Source organism: Xiphophorus maculatus, chromosome 22, assembly GCF_002775205.1.
Source record: "Xiphophorus maculatus strain JP 163 A chromosome 22, X_maculatus-5.0-male, whole genome shotgun sequence".
Classification (NCBI taxonomy): Eukaryota; Metazoa; Chordata; class Actinopteri; order Cyprinodontiformes; family Poeciliidae; genus Xiphophorus; species Xiphophorus maculatus.
In genome coordinates, this window is record NC_036464.1 from 16,841,058 (window position 1) to 16,863,800 (window position 22,743).

The 22,743-nt window shown below is 39.4% G+C and overlaps 1 protein-coding gene across 5 annotated transcripts; it reads right to left on the reverse strand.

The window, feature by feature from the left end:
- Positions 1–4: 4 nt before the first annotated feature.
- On the reverse strand, positions 5–22,294 carry slk (STE20 like kinase). 5 transcript variants are annotated; one of them, XM_023326979.1, is made up of 20 exons: positions 21,668–22,294; positions 17,358–17,522; positions 15,653–15,701; positions 15,051–15,200; positions 13,794–13,866; positions 13,325–13,519; positions 13,076–13,157; positions 12,814–12,945; positions 11,058–12,269; positions 10,848–10,978; positions 9,746–9,869; positions 9,169–9,348; positions 7,358–7,450; positions 5,672–5,743; positions 3,954–4,083; positions 3,148–3,272; positions 2,876–3,070; positions 2,592–2,717; positions 1,641–1,754; positions 5–1,551 (listed from the first exon to the last, which is right to left on the reverse strand). In XM_023326979.1, the coding sequence occupies exons 1-20, from the start codon at positions 21,815–21,817 to the stop codon at positions 1,405–1,407; spliced, it is 3,645 nt and encodes a 1,214-aa protein (XP_023182747.1). In that variant the 5' UTR covers positions 21,818–22,294; the 3' UTR covers positions 5–1,404. The 5 variants fall into 5 exon arrangements, with proteins under 5 accessions (XP_023182747.1, XP_023182749.1, XP_023182748.1 ...); XM_023326981.1 differs by lacking the exon at positions 7,358–7,450; XM_023326980.1 differs by lacking the exon at positions 5,672–5,743.
- Positions 22,295–22,743: the final 449 nt, after the last annotated feature.

Consider the following 22,743-nt stretch of genomic DNA (forward strand, 5'->3'; position numbering starts at 1 on the left):
AAAATAAACAGTCAGGGTTTTATTTACAAGAAAAGAAAATGGGCATTTTATAAAGATGCATTAAATACATTAGATCTGACATCAAAAAATGCATATTATAGGAATATTCATGATGGGAGAGTGACGCTTGAAAACGATGCAACTGAAAAGAAAACTGTAAAGAAGAAAAAAAAGAAATCTAAGAAAAATCCAGCATTCATAAAAAAACTGATGTTCAAGTCATCTTATAGAAAATATACCACAGAGCAGCAACAAATGAATATGATGATGTAACATACAGCTGAAAGCTTCAGATGCTGACATCCATACAGTAACGGGTACTCTGATAAGCAACGGCAGCATCAAGGTAGAGAAGCGTTAGAGAACTAAAACGATGCAAGAAAATAAAAATAAAACCGAGCGCAATAATTAAACAGGAAAAACTCTGAAACATTACAGTCATCTGGAGTTTTGATAGGCTTCTGTGAGGCAAAGGATCAAGTCTCTGAACCTTCATGAATATTCTTTAACTCAAGTGGCGAACCAGTGCAGTTACATTCCTTTACAATTCAAACTTTACAACAAACCATCTGTTTGTGCGAACGCTGCTCCCAATAAGTGACCTTATTTCTATTCTTTGAACAGGATGACGGTGTTTACAGCACTTTGGGGCGAGGGAGAGTAACAGTATGTCATAAATAAATACATCAATTTGTCTCTGGAGGAGACAGAAATGCTGTTGGTAAGCACACTTCTTGATTATTCTGTAGTCACACGAACACGGTACGTTCTAGTTTTTTGGATACAGCTTTATGGCAAATTTTTTTTTTATGCCCTACGATAACATTAGATCCAGTATGCACAGTAAATACACTCCTCTTTTCTACTCCCAGATCTACTTTACGTGCAGCCACAGATTTTTTTTTTCCCCCCAAATGGATTTGATCACCAGCTAATGTGAAATGCAACAGGGACAATCGCGTTAAGTGCAAAACATTCAAGGGTTTCATTTATTTACTGCGAGTGGTAAACATGTCAGAAATGGGGTGTGGAGGAGGTGTGTGCATGTGTGTGTGTGAGGCACTGGAGATTATTTATGCTGTTGCAGGCTGTGCTTATAATATTCTGACAAGCATGGCTGATCTTAGCTAACAACCGCAAACCTTGGAAGTCTTCTCATGCTCAAAAAAGTGCATATTAGTTAGATATTTCCCAGCACGCTGAGAAAATGCTTTTAGGTGAGGGAACGTTGTGTAGGCACATCAAGCTCACTGACTGCAGAATCAAAGCACAAATTACATTTCGATGTTTATCAGAGACAAAAAGAACAACAACTACAACAAAAAAAAGCTCCCATCAGGGATACGGGGTGGGCGGGAGATAAAAGTTTGACTGGAGTTCAATTTGAGGAACATAAACACGAGGCTATAAACCTGAGTTCTGCAGGTTTGGGATGGGGTAGAATTTGGACACCCGGCTTTGGGTGGTGGGGTTAAGGCATTCGGATTCCCCGCTCATCTTGAAGAAAACTTCCTGCTCCTGGAGCTTCCGCGTGAATTCCTCCTCTAGTGCCTGCAGGGAAGCAGCGAAAAAAAGCCTTACAATGCAAATTCTGCTGAAAGAAACCTGCTGTGAGCAACTTTATGACCTGAAGAGCATACCTTCTTCCTAGGTCTCAGCTTCTCTCTCCAGTCTTTTATCTCCTGGCTGTGCTCTTCATCCAGCTCCTTCAGCTTTTGGGTCTCGTGTTCAATAAGCAGGTGGCATTTCTCGTTCTGTAAACAAGGCAAGAGAACGATGTTATCAGCATGAATCAGTGCTGATCTCTTTATGCACTCACATCCTAACAACACTCTGCTCTGCTTTTAAACTGTTGCATGTGCTATTCTCTCTGTCATTAGCGTAGAAAGTCAGTTTTTCTATTCGTCTGCAGTAATAGCAATACACTGATTTATACTGTAAAAATCAAAGAAAAAAACATCTCAAAATAAAAAAAACTTTAGTCTAGTAAAACCTTTTCATTTTTTTTTTAAAGCATGCTTCATGTAATGCTACGTTTTTATGCCTGCTTATTTTCCCTGTTCAAATGCAGCCTTGTCAGAAAGAAACCACACATCTCCAAAAGATACTTTACAGGAATTGAAGAAAACACCTTGATTCTGGATTCAAATTCAAACTGTTAGGAAAAAGCTCTTAAACATATATTTTTTAAAGCAATGTATCAACAAAACTTGAAATAAAAATGTAGAATAAAAAAGTATGGTGAGAAACCACACATGTTTCTAATGGGTCTGAAAATGCAAATTTAAGGATTTTAAAACACTATTAAACAGCAAAAGCCAGAAAGTGCTAGTTAGCACAAGTTGTCCAGCAGGGGGCACTGCAGCAGAGAAGGGGGCCTAATGGCCTTTCACCAGGTTTTCATGAACACATCCTCAACTCGACAGTACATTTTCCGTACATGTTCTATAATTTAGGGGGGAAACAAACATTTCCAAATGCCGTTAATTTCCAATAAGTGTTGCTACAACCAACAACCAATTGACTTTTAGTGTTCGGTTTTTATTTGCTTCAGAGTGAAGTGTCGGTGAGTGTAAGAGTGTCAGTGTGACCTGCAGCTGCTGCAGCTCGCGGATGTTGGAGTCGCACTGCAGCTGCAGATCCCTCATCTGGTTCTCGTGTTTCTGGTGCTGATTGAGCCTCTCGCTCTTCTGCCTCTTCTCCTCCTGCGCGGCAAACTAGACGGAGAGCAGAAGAATCAAAGAGCTTTATTGAAAACAAATATTTGTTAAAAGCAAGAACAAGTAAGGAGGTGAGCTAATGTGGATACAAAAAAAAGAGAGGGGAAAACCAAGGTACTACTCCTTGGGTGAAAGACGGGAGTGTGACTCTGCACCTGCTTTATGCGTTCCCTCTCTTGGTCTGGCGTCATGGCCGCGGCGACGGTGATGCGGAGGCTCTTCTTGAACATGGCCATGCGAGTCTTTGCGTCGCTGCGTTGGATTTTGGGCAGGCGGACCCTCTCTTGATTCTGTTTGTTCTTCAGCTCCTCTATCAACCGCTGGTTGTAGCGCTGCATCTGCTCCATTTCCTACCACGGGCAAACGCAAACTTTTACATCTCAAGTATGTCCAATGAAAACCTGCATCTGCTTCTCTAATCCGTTACTTTTTCATGCCGCTTCAGCAGCTGATGTCTCTGCATGAAGTACTGGTCTTTCAGCTGCTGCTTGAGCAGCTGGTGCTTCTCCTGCAGGTGGCGCTCTTCCAGCTCCCACATTGCTGCCTCTCGTGCTGCGGAAAACACCAGAATATGAAGGCAGGGCTGCGGATGTGTTCTGGTTAGCAGACATGCTGGGCAGTGATGTATACAGGAGGAAAACTAACGCAAATTGGACCGTGTGCAGCATGTCTGGTTGATTGTCACCATCTTTGTTTATGTTGACTTTAGGCATGCCATGCTGCACTGATGCAGTAAATGCAAAAGTGTCCAAACTGTGTGTTGTGAAATCAAATTTACGTTCATCGCCAGACATCCGAGTAGATTGATGTTTGTGGGTCTCTGGATAAAAAAAAAAAAAGGCTTTTTTTTTTTTAAATTAAAGTTCTTTTTTAATACTATATAGTTTTCATAGAAATTGAATTTTAGGTTTCACGGCTCTGGGATCATAAAAATTAACTGTAAAGTTCGTCACTGCGTGGAACAAAGCCACACATCGCATGAGTTTCATCTTTTCAGTACTGAAACTTTTCAAGGATTGTCTTTTTGCTGAGATACTGTCCGTCGAGTCCCAACAGTCACAACTTAATTGTTTTTCTTGTTGCAAGCTGCAAACTGCAATTAAATGCAGCATAAATGGAAAATGTGTCAGAGAAGAGAAACAAAGCATAATCTCTGGAAGCAGACGACAGTGAAGGCGTTCTGAAAGTCCTAGGAGAAAAATATCGTTTCATGGCTCTCCTCAGCTTCCTTACCTCTCAGCAGCTGCTGTTTGTGGTTGAGGCAGTCTCTCTCAATGGTGGCTATTTCTAGTTTGTGCTGCTGGATGATTTTCTTCAGAGCGCCGTCCAGCTCCTGCTGCTGCTTCTGCAGGAACTCCTGCTCCTGAGGAGAAGAGCAGGGCGCAGTGAGGAGCGGCCAGGCGAGGCGGCCACAAAGAGGGACAGCAAAGAGCCAGGAGCAACGAAATGCAATGAAATGTCACACTACACATACAGGTCCAAGCTTCATCAAATCTAATTACAGAACATCCACTTCAAACTCAGTAAAACATCATCAGCGGGGCCGAAGAGAGGAGACGGACATCATGGATGGAAAAAAAATAAAAATAAAAAGAGGCTCAGAGGAAAACGCCTGCACTGATCCCAGCACACACCTTCAGTGAGGCTGATTTCATCAGGTGACGCCTCAAACAGCAGGAGAAAACAACGGATTTGAACCGTTGGGAAATGTGATATTTCTGATTTGTATGCGGTTGCAAATTTGCAGTTTTCTAGTTTCATTACCTACTTATGAGTCCATGTGATAAACTTTATCGTACAGATGAGCACTTAACCAAGACTGACATAATCATTCTAACAAGACACTGTGTAGTTATAAGCTTTTGAGTATGGAAGGAAATCAGCTAGGAACCAGAAATGATGGATTTCACTTTGGAACTAAAAATGTTATATTTTCTCCGCCCTGTAAACACACACTACGTTAAAGCTAACAGGTAGCAACAATCTTTTTTTTATGGAAGCTGATCATGAGGAAGGAAGATTAAACTAACATCAGTGCTAGATTGGTGTTTAAAAATAAAGTCAAAGGAAGCACAACAGCAAATCAGAGGCGAAATATCAAATTAGAGACTAGAAATTGTGACATTCTCACGTGCAAAAGAATAAAATCTAAAGTAATTTGGAAACTCATTGGGTTTCAGTTATAGATATTTCTTGTCAAATAATTTGGAGGAATTGACTGTATTTCCACGTATCTTTATTACCATAAACATTTGATTGTTCAAACTGTTAATTTTTAAATTGAGCCAGACAAAATCATTCTTGAGGAGAAATTATCGTTGACAAAAATCTGAGTTTGCAGATGAAGATTTGATTATAAATAAGATTATAAAAACAAAATTGGTTATCAGAAAAAAATCTGATTAGTGCTTCTGTACTTTTGAATTTTTACTCTGCTGCACCACAACGCAATTTGCTCTTAAAGACAACCTTTTGGCACGTACTAACCTTATTACGCTGCTTTAAATTACTGAACAAATGACTCTCAGGCACCATTTAGGCAGCTTCAGCATAACTGCTCCTCAGATACAAATATACACTCAGCCAGAAGATATCAAAATCTGCATTACCAGCATATTAAGACAAACGCCATCCAGTTTTATGCAGACGATATTAATGCCACGTACTTTACACAAACCAGATGTAGAACATTTGTGAACTGGTGAAGGAAAAATACTGAGCAGGAGAGGAAGAAAGACCACTGCACAAATACAGTGATGACAACACTCAAAAAAAAAAAAACAAACATCAAAGTACTAAAGCCCAACGCCGCCCATGCTTACATGTGTAGTTCTCAAAGTACAAGTGAAGCAGCACAAGCGGTCCTGTCACTGAACTTCACACACATCTAAGTATGGGCCAGAGACCGAGAGAAAGCAGGGTGGGTGGGTGGAGGAGGTGGGGGCACTTACATCCTGCATCTGAGCGTTGAAGAGTGCGCATGAGGATAACTGAAAAGACTGTATCATAACCTGGGCCACTGCCTGCGGAGGAGAACACACTCGCCTTGATCACACGGACAGACAGCACACAGCAGGCTGAGGAGTTTTCTCTCTCACACACACACCCCCTCCCCCGCACACATACACACTCGCACCAGTTCTTCCAGAGTTATGTAAGACTTCCACTTTGGGGATGTCAGTCAGCTTAATGTGTGGGGAACTGCTCCGGTAAATGTTAGGAGGAAGCCAATGAATGAGTTATTAAAGCATTTCTCATAATGGCATGCTTTAGAGCGGATAATAAATTCAGCATCTTATGTGAATCTGGCATGCAAAAGAGCAGCTTTTTAACGCTGCCGGCTAATCGAGCATCATAACTGGAAGTTTGCTTTGAAAGGCAACGTTTGGAAACGGTATTCAGTTCAGATGTTTCCCTCTAGAAACTCTTCAATTATCTATCAAGTAAGACCTAAATGATCTCCTCATCTAACTGTAGTGATGTATGAAATAGCAGAAGCGGGGAAAACGTCCAATAATACTGTAGGAAGTTCTTGACTATTTTTAATAGAACATTTTGTGAAAAAACACAGCAATACTAAAATGGCAACCCGATTTCAAACGGCAAAGCAAGTTGCAATGACACAAAAACCAAAATAAACGTCAAATGCAGGTAAAGCTGCGAATAGTAGGCAGTCATGTTCATACTTTATAGTGCATTTTAATGGACTAAATATAAAGATCAATGATTTTCCTTTTGATTTACATAGATAATAGCAGAAAATCAGGATCAACATTGCATTACTAAACAGCCGGTGGAGTCATGGAAACATGTTTCCACATAAAGCTTAATGAAGGCATCAGCACCCTAATTCAGTACTCAGGAGAGTAAGCTCAAAAACTATTCAGATATAAAATGATAGCACAATTTTTTATGTTACAATAACCACTGATTTCAATAAAATCTGCTTATTGTTCACCTCCAAATGAGTTACACTAGATAAAGGAAACTTTAATGGTTAAAGAGTTAGAACTCTAGAAATGGGGAATGTACAGAGTGAGTCTCATTTGTTGGCAACTTTGCTAAAGATGTGAAAAACAACTAAAATAGCTCTTTTTATTTAAGCTCAGAATTTTTATTTAGGAGGCAAAATGTTTTTAATACATTCAACCACAACTGAAGATTATTGGGACTCTTGCTGTCAAACTTTGTAAAACCCTTTGCTGATTACAGGTCAGCCCTTAAAGTCCACTTTTTGTTTAATGATCCATATATGTTATGGATCATTAATCGCTGTGTGTGGTGGAGAAATAAAAGTGGAACCTCGTCCAGCCTGGCGATCCCTGACAGTGTCATGCCAAAATTTACTTCCCCAATAAACAAACTTTTATGAACTCGGAAAATTTTACTTAACTTAAAAAAAAAAAAAAATGCTTCAGTTACATTTAAATGCTTCAGAGTGAGTTTATACCACCGCAAGTTTGTTGTTGTTCTCTTTAAGGCTTTTCACACATCTTCACTAGGCGGTGTCAATAAATGTGGCCAGCACTTAGTGAAGAATCGAATTAAAACTTAAAAACTAGACAAACAGGAAATACAGATATATTGCTTGTGCACATTAAGTCAGAAGAAGAAAAACAGAGACAGCAATGATTTACCTCTGCAGTCTGGAGGAGTGCCAGGTCCTCTTTTAAGCGTTTCATGAGCTCTTTTCTCATGTGTTTGGGTGACTGTCCGACCTCCTGAACGGCCTACAGCAGAAACTAGTTGATGCCGTATTGTTCTTAAAATCTGACAAAGCTGTCCAACAACCAAGGGAAGACATGCACGGCCCCCTCTTTGACAGAAGAGTTACAGCATCCAGCCACCGACAGATTTATCGCCATCATGCAGATTTCTCCCATCCACCTTATCTTTTTTGACGTTTATTAAATAATTTCTGAAAATTTAAGACTGAACTGCAGTGTGTACACGTCAAGAGTTTAACTGATGCATGCCAGAAGGTGTTAGTCCCAGAAAAGCCTCGTTCTGTTTGCGTTTGATTAACTCCACCACAGCCACAGGTTTGAATGTCCTGACCGACGAGATTAAAGGAAAAGAGTAACTGACATGGAGTCGAGATTATTTAGCTCCAAAACAAGTTATTTTTTTTAAAAACTAAATACAAGCTGTGCTAACGCCATGCAAAAATGCATGAACAGTGCATCTTTAAAGTGCACACTCACCTTTTAAAATGCTGAAACATCCATCTTTATGCAGTATAAATCTTGTTAATTTCAACTAGAAAAACTAATGTCTTTAGGGGAAATTTACACACCCTTAAAATAATACGTTGTAAAATAATAACGCTGCAAATTATTGCTTGTTTTAGCAGTTTGGATACTTGACATAAATATTCTGCTCATTTAAATCTGCGCCCAACTCTAGTGGTTAAATGTCTGTGCTTTGGTTTTAGAGTTTGTGTTGTATATAACTATATATAAAAGGCTCTTTAAATAAAGTTTAATTGATTGAATCCAAACAAAAAAGCATTTCCCAATTGAGCAGTTTAAAATATTGAAAAACTTATGAATTATTGTCACAATGTCATTTTAACAGGAGTGTGTGCACTTTTTTATCAACTGTATTCAACTCATTTCTATCACCAAACATGTATAAACACAATTTCTGTTGAAATATGACTAAGAATTTGTTGAAACATGTTAGTAGGCTATCATAGATTTTATTGGAGTCCATATCAGTTACTCTGATGCAAGGCAAGGATTACTTAACCCAAAGACACCCAGCTCCTTTATAGATATAACGACATTGATCATCCCATAACCAGTACAAACTCACACATTCATAGAACAGACATGGTTAGTTCAATATACAGTTAGATTACATGTCTAAACAACGAAAACATTTTAAAAACAAAATTACAAACATATTAAGGATGCAGTTGAGATATTTTATGTTAAAATTAAAAGAAAAAAAAGGGGAAGCAGCAGAACAGAAGCCAAACAACTTAACTGCACTAAGACAAAGAAAAAGCAGCAAATGTTCAGAACATCTAAAGCACTCTGCAAAGCAATCAGAGCCTGCTGAAGAGGCAAGGACAGAAAATATATCACATGTCAGCAAGACTGAACTCCATTAAAAGGTTTTTAAAAGACAAATACGCCTGAGGATTCAGTTCTCAGGAGGAAACCAGAGAGTAGAGAAGTAGCAGAAACCTTAGAGAGATTAAGACCAATATGGAAAAAATGGATTAAGGAGCATTTAGGGGAAAAGCTAGAGCTGGTCTGTAGCGATCGTCTGCACACCACACCAACAGAACAGCTGGCCACAGCACTCCCACAGGATCAGCGCAACAAAACAAATGGAGCCGCAGTTAAGTTGTTCAACAAGAAACACTACAAAGCTCCGCGTGACATGCAGATGCTAGAAATGAGCCAAACCCGACGCAAACCGCAGTGCAGGTTCGTACCTCCTTCTTCCTGTTCTTCAGCATGTTCTGGAACTTGGACAGCTCTTTGTCCTGGTCCGCTTTGATGCGCTTGGCTTCATCTCGAAGCCGGCTGGTGTGATCCTGTTCCAGTCGCTCGATCGTCTGCTTCTGCTTCTTCTCAAGGTTCTCCACCTCTTGGTCATACTGACGTTTCTTTGCCTGTCAAGTAAAACAGAAAGAGATGACCGTAGAAATTTATATTAAGACATTTTTAAAAATCCAGTACAAAATCACCCTAATTCAGTACTCAGGAGAGTAAGCTCAAGAACTATTCAGATATAAAATGACAGCACAATTTTTTATGTTACAATAACCACTGATTTCAATAAAATCTGCTTATTGTTCACCTCCAAATGAGTTACACTAGATAAAGTGACATTTTGCAACTAATGAATAGACACCAACATCTTCAGAGTTTCCTCATTCTAGATGCCACGGAATACCAGGCATATCAACGCTGATTTCTGAGGTGTTTGCCAAAAAGAGAAGGACAAAAAAAAAAAACAGAAAGAAAAAGAAACATTACACCACTTGCGGTAAAAACAAAGTGACTCACAGTAGTTTCCTGTTCAAAGCGCCGGTAGATTTGTTCTCTCTGCTGCTGCAGCTTGTTGCTCAGCTCCTGCTGGGCCCTTTGCTCCTCTTTCTGAAGGAGGCGAAGCTCTCTCAGCTCCTGCCGCCTGAAGAAGCCGCACAAAATGACTTATCAGATCAATTCAACAGCGAACATAAAACAAACTGATTGATTTGCAAATTGTATATTTAGACATAAAAGATTTTTTTCTCTGCTTTCAGTTTTTGAGTAGTTTTCAGTTTATGATTTGATCATAGGAATGGGCGAAAAATCAATTTGATAACATTTTCTGTTTTTGAAAATAAACTTTTGGAAAACGTGGATTTTTTTTTAACCAAAACACTCCTTGGGTTTCCATAATTCAGAGTGATGTGATGCTATCCAAGAACTACCATCGTGTTTGACCAGCGTGTTTTTATTTGTTTTGACTTTGAATTCAGGTCAACTCACAAAAGAATGATTGAAATAAAAGTCAGTTTTTTAAATATGTTTTCTGCCATTTGTAGTTTTTTTTCCAAGGAACAAACTGAGGACAAAAAATTTATTCAAGTTAGAAATCAAATTGTACTGTGCTTACTGTGGTTAGCTCCACCCACCTTCCCATCTCAAACTTCTCAATACAGATCATATCACACACAGGTGAACAATTTACTAATGAGGTGACTTCTGAGCATCATTGGTTGCAATGCATTTTATTAAGGGGTATCAGGGTAAAGTGGTTCAATACATATAAGTGCTAAATTATTACAATTTATATCTTTAAAAATGCTGGGACTTGTTTTTCTAGGACTTTGTTTTGCTTTATCTTATAAAACCAGACTGATTTTGTTATGTGACAATATGTTAAACTTTTACAAGAAAATATACTAAACAGTCAGATGTTGTACAGTCAAAGTGTTTTATCTTGAAAATGATTGGACCATAATGCAGCATGAATCATGGCAGATAAGCCATCTGGCAATTGTAAAACGTTGTGGGAGTTGCAAAATGAATGAGAGCTATTTAAGGCAGGCGGGGACGTTAAACGGGTCACGTCCTAATTTTAGACTGAACAGTGTATCGAGCGGATCGGACACGGCCGTACCTCAGGAACCTCATCTCCTCACTTTTGGCATCATTATCCGTCACTATCTTTGACGTTGTCACGCTGACCTCCACACCATCTACCATGAACTTCCGGGTCTTCTTCAGAGTCTTCTTCTGACGTTTTGACTCCTACCAAAATAATTCAGGTAGATTTACAACAAGGCAAATAATTACTTGGCAACAGGAGCTGAGGAGTGTTTAGCTTTACCTGCATAGATATAGAGCCTCCTTCTTTGCTCTTGGACAGGAAGCTGGAGATGGACAGATTAAGGTCGAGGCTGTTGCTATCGGCAGCAGAGCTGCTCCCTGAGTCAGAGTCCTTCTCCACGTCTGACTTGGCCACAGCAGGGCTTCCGTGCTCTATCCTGCTTTCTGAGTCGGTTTCACTCTCCTGAACAGAGACGCCGTCTTGTGAGGTGACCTCATCTGCCTGAGTACCCTTTTCTCCATCTTCCTTAACCGAGACATCCTGAGAGATAACTCCATGTTCAGAAACTTCTGACGTGACTTTGACGTCATCGCTAATTTGATTAGATTCACTTGGTGCTCGTTCCTCGAGTTCTTCTTCCACTTTGCTCTCATTTTTTTGTTTTGGCAGCTCGGACTCTTTGGGGACTTCGTCTTTTGTCTCCTCTGACTGATTTTCTGTGCTTCTGTTTTCTAAAACAGCCTCAGTGGAAGACTCCTCTACACTAGACTTGCTGTCTATGTCTCCATTTATTTTTGTGTCTATTAAATTTGACTGTGAATTATTAGTATCAACATTTTCAACAGTCTCATCGGTGATGTTTTTGATTCGGTCTTCTGTCACTGTCATGTGTTCGGCGATCTCCTTCTTTAAATCTTTGCTTTCTTCCTCACCCACTGCTACTTCATCTGCTGTTGTACCTTCAGTGATTTCTTGTGATTCAACTGAATTTGCAGCACCGCCTTCACCTGCCTGCTGTTTATCTTCATCTAGCTTCATTTTGTCTTGGGTAGTATCCTCCTCTATGTCCATTTTCTCTGATGTCTCCTTCGGTTCCTCAGCTTCTTCAACTTCTGAGGGAGGTTTTTGGGAATCCACAGCTTCATCTGGCTTTGACACTGCCGCCTCACCAGAGATCTCTTCAGTTTGATCAACATCTAGTTGAACCTTTGCAGAATCCTGTGAAGTCAGGTCTCTGCTCGTCTCTGTTGGTGCAGGGGTCAGATCCTCGTTGCTGGCAGAAACTTCATTGAGCTTCTCGTCCTCCATTTTGTCCACTTCACTTGTTCCGAGTCCTTCGTCCGAGAGCTTATCGCTGCTCCGGTCTTCCACAGGCTCAGCTTCAATTTTTTCTGTAACAGATTCCAGGTTGGATGGAGTAGGTGGGACTTTTTCTTCCTCTGAACTGGCCATGCTGACATCTGATGGTGCTCTTTTGTGCCCAGGAACTGCCTGATGGGTAGAAAAAAAAAAAAACGGCTTTAATATGGTTGTGATTTATCTTTAAACTAAGAAATAAATGAAATAATTTTACATTTGCTAATAATAAAGAAAATAATTTTAAATAATAATTGTTCAGATTACATTTCATTTAAAGTGAAAAGATCATATTTTTTCTGCATAAAACCAAAAAAGTCAAAATAATTCAGAGACCAAAGCTCGTGTTGTGATGCAGCAAATTAAAGATAAATGTCAAATTAATATAACAATAGCTTCTTTTTATTTTTTTTCAAAAAATGAATCTCTATATTTTATACTACAAAATAAAACATTATCAAAATTTGAAATTTTTCAAAACTGAATTTTTGCATTTTTTAATCAAATTTCCTGCTTTCCAACCTGTGTAGGTATCCTTCCTGCTCAACCCCAAACTAAAAGAGATTTTCCCATTTTTGCTTAATTTTTCTTCTACTGTATCTCATGTTTTCGATTCACCTTCTTTTGCAAATTGTGAACATTTTTAGTGAACATTCTGCCAACAAACAACATAACCCACTGCAGGAGTATCAGGTTCCTCCTCCTCTTCCTCTTCTTTGCCATCTTCAATCTCTTCTGTGACCTCAGCTTTGGCTTCGGCTATGAGCTCTCTAAGAGGTCTGCTGTCAGTCACGCTGGTCACAAAAGGATGCTAGATGCCCAAAAGGAGAGAAAAAAAAAAGAAAGCCAACACAAAAATGAACCCTTTTCTGCATGATGCCAACTTGACATCATCAACTTCACATCAGAGGTGTGAAAGGAACGCTGAACAGGAAGCCAACCTGCAGTAGCTGTGTTGAATTCCATCTATTGTCCACATTTTTGTCCAGCGCTCTTCGCAGGAAGTCATTGAATTCTGGCGACCTGTTAAATATTTAAAGTATTAGATTCCTTGCTATTAAAACACCAAAGTTGCAGCTTTCCAAAATACATTTCGCACATAAAAGGAAATACATAGGATATCCTGTTTACTCCAATTTGTAAACATCCCAGTGCCACCTCATCTTTTAATCAAGACTAAACAATCTCACCAGCGAGAGGGGTGCATCAGAGTGGGCGGTTCAGATTTGGCTATTTTCAGCAGCACCCTCATGGGATTCATCTCGTGGTTGGGCGGCTCGATCTGTGCCAGCTCTATGAGGGTCACCCCCAGGGACCAGATATCGGCCTTGTAGTCATACGGACGATCTTTGGAAGTTTCACACATCACAACCTCCGGAGCCATCCTGAAAAAAATTCAGCCAATCACCAATTTTAGGCTTTATTCAATTGGTAAGGGCATAGAAAGTGATTTAAACATTGCATGTGTGTATTTAGTAGGGAGGTGGAAAGACAGGAAGGCTAAACGATAAAGTAAAGGATGTCCAACATATAAGTGACTCTAAATTGATGAAAAAAGCCTTTTTATGTAACTTCACATGCAATGGCACAGTGGGAGAAGAGAGAATAATCAGAAGTAATGAAAGGAGTGCCTCCCTATATTTAGGAAGCATGACTCACCAATACGGAGTGCCGATGAAAGAATCTCTTCTCTGTAATGTGTTGGTATTTTTAGCCGACACACCGAAATCAGCTGAAAATAGAAATTAACAAGTGTTTTCTCAATTCAATTCAATTGAAATTTGACTCAATAAACCTAAAGCAAGCAGTGAAACTGCCATAAATCTGAACCTCCTTAATGCAATCATGCTTTGCAAAAACCTCCCAATGTCATAAACTATCAGCTAGTCTTTTCCTCACACGCCTTGGAAGAAGAAAGCTGTATCATTAAGTCTTGGTGACCAGCTTGATATTTATTGTTTGCCAGGCTAACATTATGACCCTCTGCCTACAGAACATGAATCATCAGGGAAAGAGGAACTATGTGCGCTACAGCAGCTACATGAATACCTTACTGGTGGAAAATTATGTAACTGATTTGATGCATCACCAGCTGCAGAAGATCTGTGATTTATAAACATGAGAAGTGAATTGCTTGGTTTTCTTTGTTACCCATTAAATGCACAGGGAATGAATCCAGAGTTTGCCTTCAGCCCACTTGAACGTTTGCACTTTTTTTTTGCATGTGATAAACATTCACTTAAATGTCTTTTATTGGGATTTTATGTTATATTGACAAAATAAATAATTTTGAAGCGGAAGGAAAATTATTCATGGTATTCAACAGTTAAAAAATTTTCTAAAAAGTAGACTGTGTGTTTGAATTCAACTAGCTTTGCACAAAAACTTAAGATTCTGCTCAGTCTTTGGAAATTTTCTTAAGGCTCAGTCTGAGTGGATGAAGAGAATAAACAATCATTTTCAAGTTGTGACAGATTTTCAATTAGATTTAAGTCTGGAGTTGGACTGGGACATTTTAACACATAAACTGATCTAACCCGTTTGTGTGTCAATTAGCATGTAGGCTGAACATCCTTTCAGCATAATGCTGCCATCACCATGTTTCATCATGTGAAGGATGTGTTCAGGCTTATTGTACAGTGCTAGTTTTCACTCATCTCATTCTGCATATAACACAAATCTTTATCTGTAAAACTTTTAAGAACAATAGTTTTTGTCCTTCTACTTTACAACTGCCCACTTCTCCCTGTCAGCTTATTACATAAAATCCCCAAAAAAATGCATTGAGGTTTGTAGCTGCAACATGACAAAATGCAAAAAGGATCAAAGGATGTGAATACTTTTAGCAAGCCTGTGCATTAGTCCAGCATCTGCACGTCAACTGCATTTACCAGAACAAGCTGCAAAGCTTTTTACCGAGTTTTACTTCTCCGTCCAGGGAGAGGAGGATGTTTCCAGCTTTCAGGTCTCTGTGGATGACCTTGGCCTCATGAAGGTACGTCAAGGCATCCAGAGTCTGCTTACACACCACCCGGATCTGGGGCTCAGTCAGGGGTCTCTCGAGTTCTGATGATCAACAGCATGCACACTCAGTAAACCGACACTAGGCCATCTGCACAGATTCACATCAAATGTAATTCCTCGATGGTATCCCATGGCAGACGAGGGACAAAGTCCAACCTTATGTCATCCTCCATGCATGATTGGATGTACATCCATTATACTCTGCATGGATGTACATCCAGAGTTTGCCTTCACGCCACTTGAATGTGGCATGAAGGCCTCTTCGTTTTTTTGTCATTAAAAACAAAGAGGCAAAGTGTTTCAAAACAAGACAGAATTTAGGAGCCACAGAGCAGGAACGGCTATGAAACCTGAGCTACAATAATAACAGTGAGGGGAGAGAAAAAATTCCCACTGTGCAATAAAGAGTTGGCAGTTCCCACTTCAGAATGGTTGAAAAAAAAAAATCTCATTTAACACTTTGTCCTACTTTGTTCAGCAGATGAGGGTCTTACCCAGCATGATGGCATCGACCGCACCGCCAGCACAGAACTCAATCAGAATCTGAAAAAAAAGGAAGACCATCAGAAACAAGGTAACATAATACAAGGAGGCATTCAACTCCCAGGACCTTTATTGATTAGACAGTGATGACATTCCAGGGTCCTAATCAATCAGGTGCTCTCAGATCACCATGAGCTCCTAATCTAGACATATTTTCTGTTTCTTTTTTTTTATCTTGGTTAAATGTGCAACTTCAATTATTGCTGCTTCAACACATTCTGCAACACATTATTGCAACAGTTTTCTGTTGCAATAATCTAACACACTGTTGCATAAATAAACCAAAGAGGCTTCAGGATTTTGGTCTGTAGATTTGAAGTTGGAACTTTTCAGCCTCGTGGATCAACAGACCACCAAGGAAAGACACCAGGGCGGCCATCATAGCTGCCTGACTAGAAATCTCAAAGTGAAAAGACAGCTGCAGCACAGAAACATGAATTATATTTGCAGCTTGTTGTCATGGCACAGGATGCAATAGTCATTAAAATTTGTATTTCTGGGGGCGTGCTGTGGTGGCGTAGGGGCTAGCGCAACCCACGTTTGGAGGCTTTGAGTCCTTGACGCGGCTGTCGCGGGTTCGATTCCCGGATCCGGCGACATTTGCCGCATGTCTCCCCCCTCTCCTTTCCTCTTTCCTGTCAGCCTACTTTCATATAAGGGACACTAGAGCCCACAAAAAGACCGCCCGGAGGGGAGAAAAAAAAAAAATTTCTGGACAAACAGCTTATTTGACGTGCCAAGTTATTTGAATTGTTCTTGTTTGATCTGCTGAATAATAATAAAACTGCAGGTCTTCATTTTACTTTTTGAGGGTACAAAAAGAAGAGACAGCTTTACACCATCAATCAGGGCTAATTTGATGAACTTGGCTCCCACTTCGTTCAACTCCATTAAGCTTTGCTTCAATACTTAGCAGCTTTTTGCACAAGATGGTTAGTAAAAAAAAAAACAACAAATAAATAAAAACTGAACTTGAACTTTACACTCCATTTGTGAATTCAAACAACGAGAAGAAAATGGTTAGACCAGTTTTGCACTAGTGCTAGTAACACCCATCATGCCATGGAGATTACACTTTCACTTCGTTAGTATATGCACAACTTAAAATCAGCCAACTTAAATCTCACAGCCAAACAGGGGAATAAATCATACATTAACTGAATGGCCCAGACAAAGCAGAGGCAGTTAGGAATTAATCATGCTGCTTAAGAGACAGGCTCCAGAGACATGACCTGCATGCATCTCTGAATTATTCACAGGCACTTTCTCCAGCCACCAAAACCATTCCATTATTTTCCTATAGCTGTTGCTGGTCCACAAGGGGCAGTCACATGACACCACCTGACAGGACGTAATTGCTCTGGGACCTCTTAGTGCTCACAGAATGAGATCTACATCACACATATTCAAACTGCACAGCTCACAAAGAAATAGCTGGATGATAATGTTGATCTTAAAGGAACGTCAGAAACTGCTGGTGTTCCTTAAATGTAAATATATTTGCATTTTCCAGTTGAGGAAGCATAAAAATCTATCTTAGCTAAAGAGTATAATCCTTAAAGCTCTTTACATTGCATTTAAAGAAAAAAAATGCTCCATTTAGGAGCTTCACCAAAAGGAAAACGGCGTCACCACTCAGGGAACTATGAAACTTACCCAAAGTTTGCCTTCAAAGTAGAAAGCATCTAGCAGTTTGACAATGTGGTGGTGGTTGCAGGAGGCCAGAATGTCAATCTCCACCATGTAATCCTCCAATTCATCTTCTGTCTTTGTGTCAATCACCTTAGCAGCGGCAAGGGTCCCGTTCTGCTTGTTTTGAGCCTGGAAGCAAAATGAACAAAACAGTTAAAACCTGAACGATACAAAAAGTTTAAACGGGAAGGGGGTTGTATTAAAGATATTAAAATATTATAGACAAGCTTAACAATTCTAGTAATTCAATCCAAAAAGATTAACCCATTTTATATGGATTCATTACACGGAGAGTGATATAGTCTAACTAGTTCATATTCATGATTATGTGTTAACTACCAAAACAGACTACTGAAACGTATATGCAGCCAATTCTTTGTTCTGGTTTCTCTTCCATTAATTTGTGCTTTATGGTGTTGCTTGGAGGAAATCAGTTTGTAGCATTACTGAAGCCCAGGTAAAAAGCCCACTTTACATAATCCTCTCAAGGAGGCAATTATTTCTGTTAATGTGCATTTTGTTCTGTCACACTTTTTCCTTCCAATTAGTTTTCCATTAATAATTTTGGATACAATGAGGAATAACATAAAATTTACCTTACGAACAGTCTATTTTTTACAGTGCAAGATCTTTAATCTACATTAGGAATTATACAAAATAAAAACAACTCTTTTTGGAGTTAACCACAATATACCTCTATCTTTTGCCCCAAACAAAGACAACTGTGGCTTTCTACAGTTTATTTATTCCACTTCTGTTCTTCATTTCCTACAGTCAGGCCAAATATCAGTCTATCATTTAAAGGCCTAGACCTGCATTTCAAAGTAGAAGATGCTGGTAGCAAAAATGACTGGGCACCCATGATCACCAGGAACCCATTTTAAAAAATATTTTAAGGCTCGTATTGAATTTAATGTTTATGGATTCAGACACAATGTCAGTGGAAAAAAACCAAAGGGAGTGTGAACATTTACCGCTGTGTCAGGCTCTATATTTACACTTTCTGACACGACATGCTCCCCGGCTCTTTCCTCTCATTCCAGCTGACTCCTTTTTGACAGACCTTTCCTAATACATACGCAGAATGTGAGAAATACAAAGAACTGGGTTGCCTTTGGTCAGTGTGAACGCAGCATTTTAGCCCAACTGTCTTGAGAAACCTCAGTTAAAGTTTGCCAAATGAAGGCTCGTTTTTTTTTAGTTCTGAACATAAAAACTGATTCAAATATGTAAAATGAATCACTGTGTAAGCAAAGATTTCCTGGTAGTTTGTATTAAGCTTTAAAAATGACACACTTCTTCAGTTTGTAACATATACTTCATGCATGCCTGAGTGAGGGACACTTTTGTTTTCCCTTGTGACTCATTTAAACAGCTGATTCACACTTTGCAAGCAGCCAGTCCAGCCACGCCTAAAAAAGGCAACCATCAAAGGTCTGTGAAAAAACTCTGATGAGAATAGTAATGGCTCTGATGAAGGTAGTTCCTATAGGCAAAACCAGGTCAGCTTCAGTTTGGTTTGTTCTGCATTGCGTGGCTTAAGCAGCTAAACATTGGAGCCCTTAGATTTTCCTTACAGCTAGACCGACCAGCTAACATGAGTAGGAAACAAATAAAGGCAAATGAAGATTTAAATAGAACATTAACTGGATTATGTGTAGACAACAGTTTCAGGAAGGAAGGAACCACATAGGCGGCACACTGAGAAGTTGTTTCACAGTCAAAAGGCTAAATGATCTCAGAGTTCAAACACAGAACTCCTCCTCAGGGCCCGGCATGGAAGTCATTTCAAAGAGGCTATGTTATCTGCCAAAGATGCAAGAAAGAAAATACTCTCAGTCCAAAACAACCTGGTTAAGTATCCTAGTCAAGGTGACATCTGAGGTCCGGTAGAATTTGTAAGTACTAAAAGCAGAAAATCAACCTTCAATTTAAAGTGACAGCTTGGCCTTGGCTGGAACGAGACACTCCTGATAGGATGAGTGATAAACTAAAATATACTGTCGACTTTTGCTGCTAGAAAAACATAACAGAATGTTTACTACTCAAAATTATCTCACCAAGCTTCTTCTGGCCAACAACAATTTCAAATATTTTTTTGAAGAGTGATCTGATGATTCAGATTCGAACCAATTTAGATCATTTCATATATAAAAAAAGAATTAACAAGCTATAAGCAGGGGTTTTTTAATATAGTTTTATAGTTACAAGAACATCCCTGTTCATTGCCTCAAAGTTTATGTGTTTAATCTGTGTTAGTCTTTACTAAAAACATAATCAGAATAAGAAAATCAAGTGCATATTTTTGACTGATATGTTTATTGTCCAAAAATAGAGTACGGCTTAATTTATTTATTTATATATATATATATATTTCACCCATCAATCACTGATCAGAGCTGATATTCATTTATTTTTGATGCACAGACTGGAGTAGTTATAGATTTTAAGTGCTACCTGGGCAGAAAGGAGTATTTTCAGACCTATTTGTTAGGCTCTTTAAGGAGTAACATGTTTAGGATGCTAACAGTTCAGGACAACTGGTCAGGCTATTTGTTAAAGTAGCAGAGCTGTATGAAATCAAAAAGATACTATACTGCAAATCTTTTGCAGAAAATTGGGATACTGAGTTTGATTAACTGACCCTAATACTTTTCTTTTTTAACCTTTGCACAAGGTCTTTACTGCTTTCCATGAGCTTTAGCATCTCACCCTAAATGTGCAATTTTATATATAATACTTGAAATATACTAAGTATTCTGTCCTTTACGATGATGTTGCAAACACAAATTCTGCATGGATTATTACAATTTGCTGTGTTGTGCAGCTTTTGTAGCCAATTTTCAGTGAGACATTGAAGCTGTGGTTTTTTTTTTTCAATCATTACCGTAAAATTTTTTGTCACTAAATGGCTCTATTCATAACTGAAAATATTTCCAAACAGATTCAGCTGACTTTGTCATAAAAATGAGCAGCAACAGGTGGGGGAAGTGACAATTCTTCATCATTATACTCCTCCATAGGTGGAGAAAATACCAGTAACTGACACTTTCTCTGGAGTGTCGAGGGCTAAATCTTCAAAATCCGAGCTGCACAATATATTGTATCCCGTTCAACATCGGAATATCAATGCGTTTATTATCATAATTTCAAAAGACTTCTTTGTGGCTTAGCATAGTAAGTGCCACTTCTTAAAGCTATCCTTGCCAACAACCATATGAAACATGCATCAGTGTGTAAGGTGGTATGTGTCAGACGGCACATGTTGTAGCAGCAAAATCATATCAAAAAGTTCCAATGGATGTATTACAGTAGTGAAACAATACATGGACTGTAACCCATCGGTGTTACTCTTCCTATTATTTGCGTCGGACTTTGAAAAATAACTTATGGAAACAAAAATGAAGAGAGACTGAGAAAAAGGACACAGTGGCAAAAGTGCTAATGCCTGGGTAAAAACAAAACAAAAAACCCAGAGGTGGAAAAGACAGTCAGCAATGATCAACAATACTGATAAATTGATGAATTAACTTTAATTGAGCAATGTACACCCACAGTGTGTACATTGCTGAGGGTGTATGAAATGGTATGAAAACTTCAGTGTTTCTGTCCCTGCCTAGCAACAGCCAATACACAGTTAAAGATCTAATTTTCAGAGATTGTCCATTTGTTTTGGTGAAATAAATACAGGGTGAGCATTACAAAAAGTAATGATTAATATCTGCAACAGAGCATAGCACAAACCAACTGCATAATGAAAGGTCAATTTAAAAGGGTGTGTCATTACTTTACAAAGCAACTGTTCTGGTTGTTTGAGATTTCTCAACTGTTATTAGTGGATGTCTAGTAAGCATTTAAGGATGGCTTTCAGGGGCCAGTGTTTATTCAATGGTTATGAACCACACCTTCCATAATCTGCACTAAGCACATGTCAAAGTCATGTTTATAAAGGTAATTGTGATTTTTGACATTGATTTAGACCAATAAAAAGAGAAACCTTTAACGGTTCCTCACGTTTCTGGAACGGGGAGACAGGTAACAGTTTAGATCTGCAGGTAACTTTTGCAGAATTGATTTTGTGTTATTTTTGTTAAAGCTACTGGCCTTAGCTAATAATGAAACTATGGCCCGATCAAAAGCTAAACCGATGTTGCTGTTGTATGACAGATCTACCCACTTGCCTCCATTCAACAACCAGAAGCCGCACATATAAGCGACTCTTTATAAATGGGGCCAAAACTAGAAAGCGGATGTAACGTAACGCCTTAACTTACCTTGTACACTTTCCCAAAAGCGCCGTCTCCCAGCTCACCGATTATTTCCCAAATTTCCTCCGGATTCACGTCTCTGTGTACATGTTCGTACTGCTTCTTCTTCTTATCCGGCCCCAGCTTGAATATCTTCCGAAAATTGAAGAAAGACATCTTGTTTTTCAGACGTTGAGCTAAAGTGCTGCGGATGCGGTCTCTCCCCTCAATCCGCCAGCAAAACGTCCCTCCCGTCGCTGAACTCAAACGGCTACCGGAGCAAGAGCAGGCGGGCGTGAAACAAACAGCGACAGGCCGGTGCTACGGCCATTCAGCTGCGATAATGTCAATTATAACTCCCCTCGACGGCGGTTATTCACAATCACATCCTAGGCAGAAGCCGTCACAGGACGCTAAGCTGGGGAGGTGAGGGAGACGGACGGAGCACTTCGTCGTTCTCGAACGGAAAGCGTTTCCGTTTCATACAGACTGAAATCGAAACCCCCCGAGCCCCCAAAAATACCGACCGTTCCTTCACTCTCCAGGTGACATGTTTACCGTTTAAAGCCAAAGAGATAGAATGGACACAACGCGGACCTCATGCTTCGGTTGGCTGGCCACACTGAAGTTAGCGGACTAGCATCAAGCTGGCGTACCCACGTTCCAACACTTCCGCTGTAATTTCAAAGTAAATCTAAAATAACAAGAAAATAGAAAATAATATTTTAGATCTAATGCAGTAAAGACCATTTATGACACAAGTGTATTTTTTTAATATTTAATAAACATTTATTTGCAAAGTTGTGTTTTTGTATTTTGATACAAAGAGATTGCAGGCCTTAAATTTGAAAGATAATTTCCGCCGCAGACCGCTCTGTCACTATTTCACTAAACATATTTGCTTGGCGGCGTCCGTTTCCTGAATCTTCTGTGCAGGAAGGTGCTCTGCCCAACCACGCATGCTAGTTGTGTTAATGTCGTCATGAACAGAGGGAAATTGTGTTTTTTTCGCACCACCACATTGTCAAACAATAAGATTTACCTTGTCAAGGGTGTGAAACGCAATGAAACACTTTAACGCAGAGGTATTTCAGAGCTGTAAG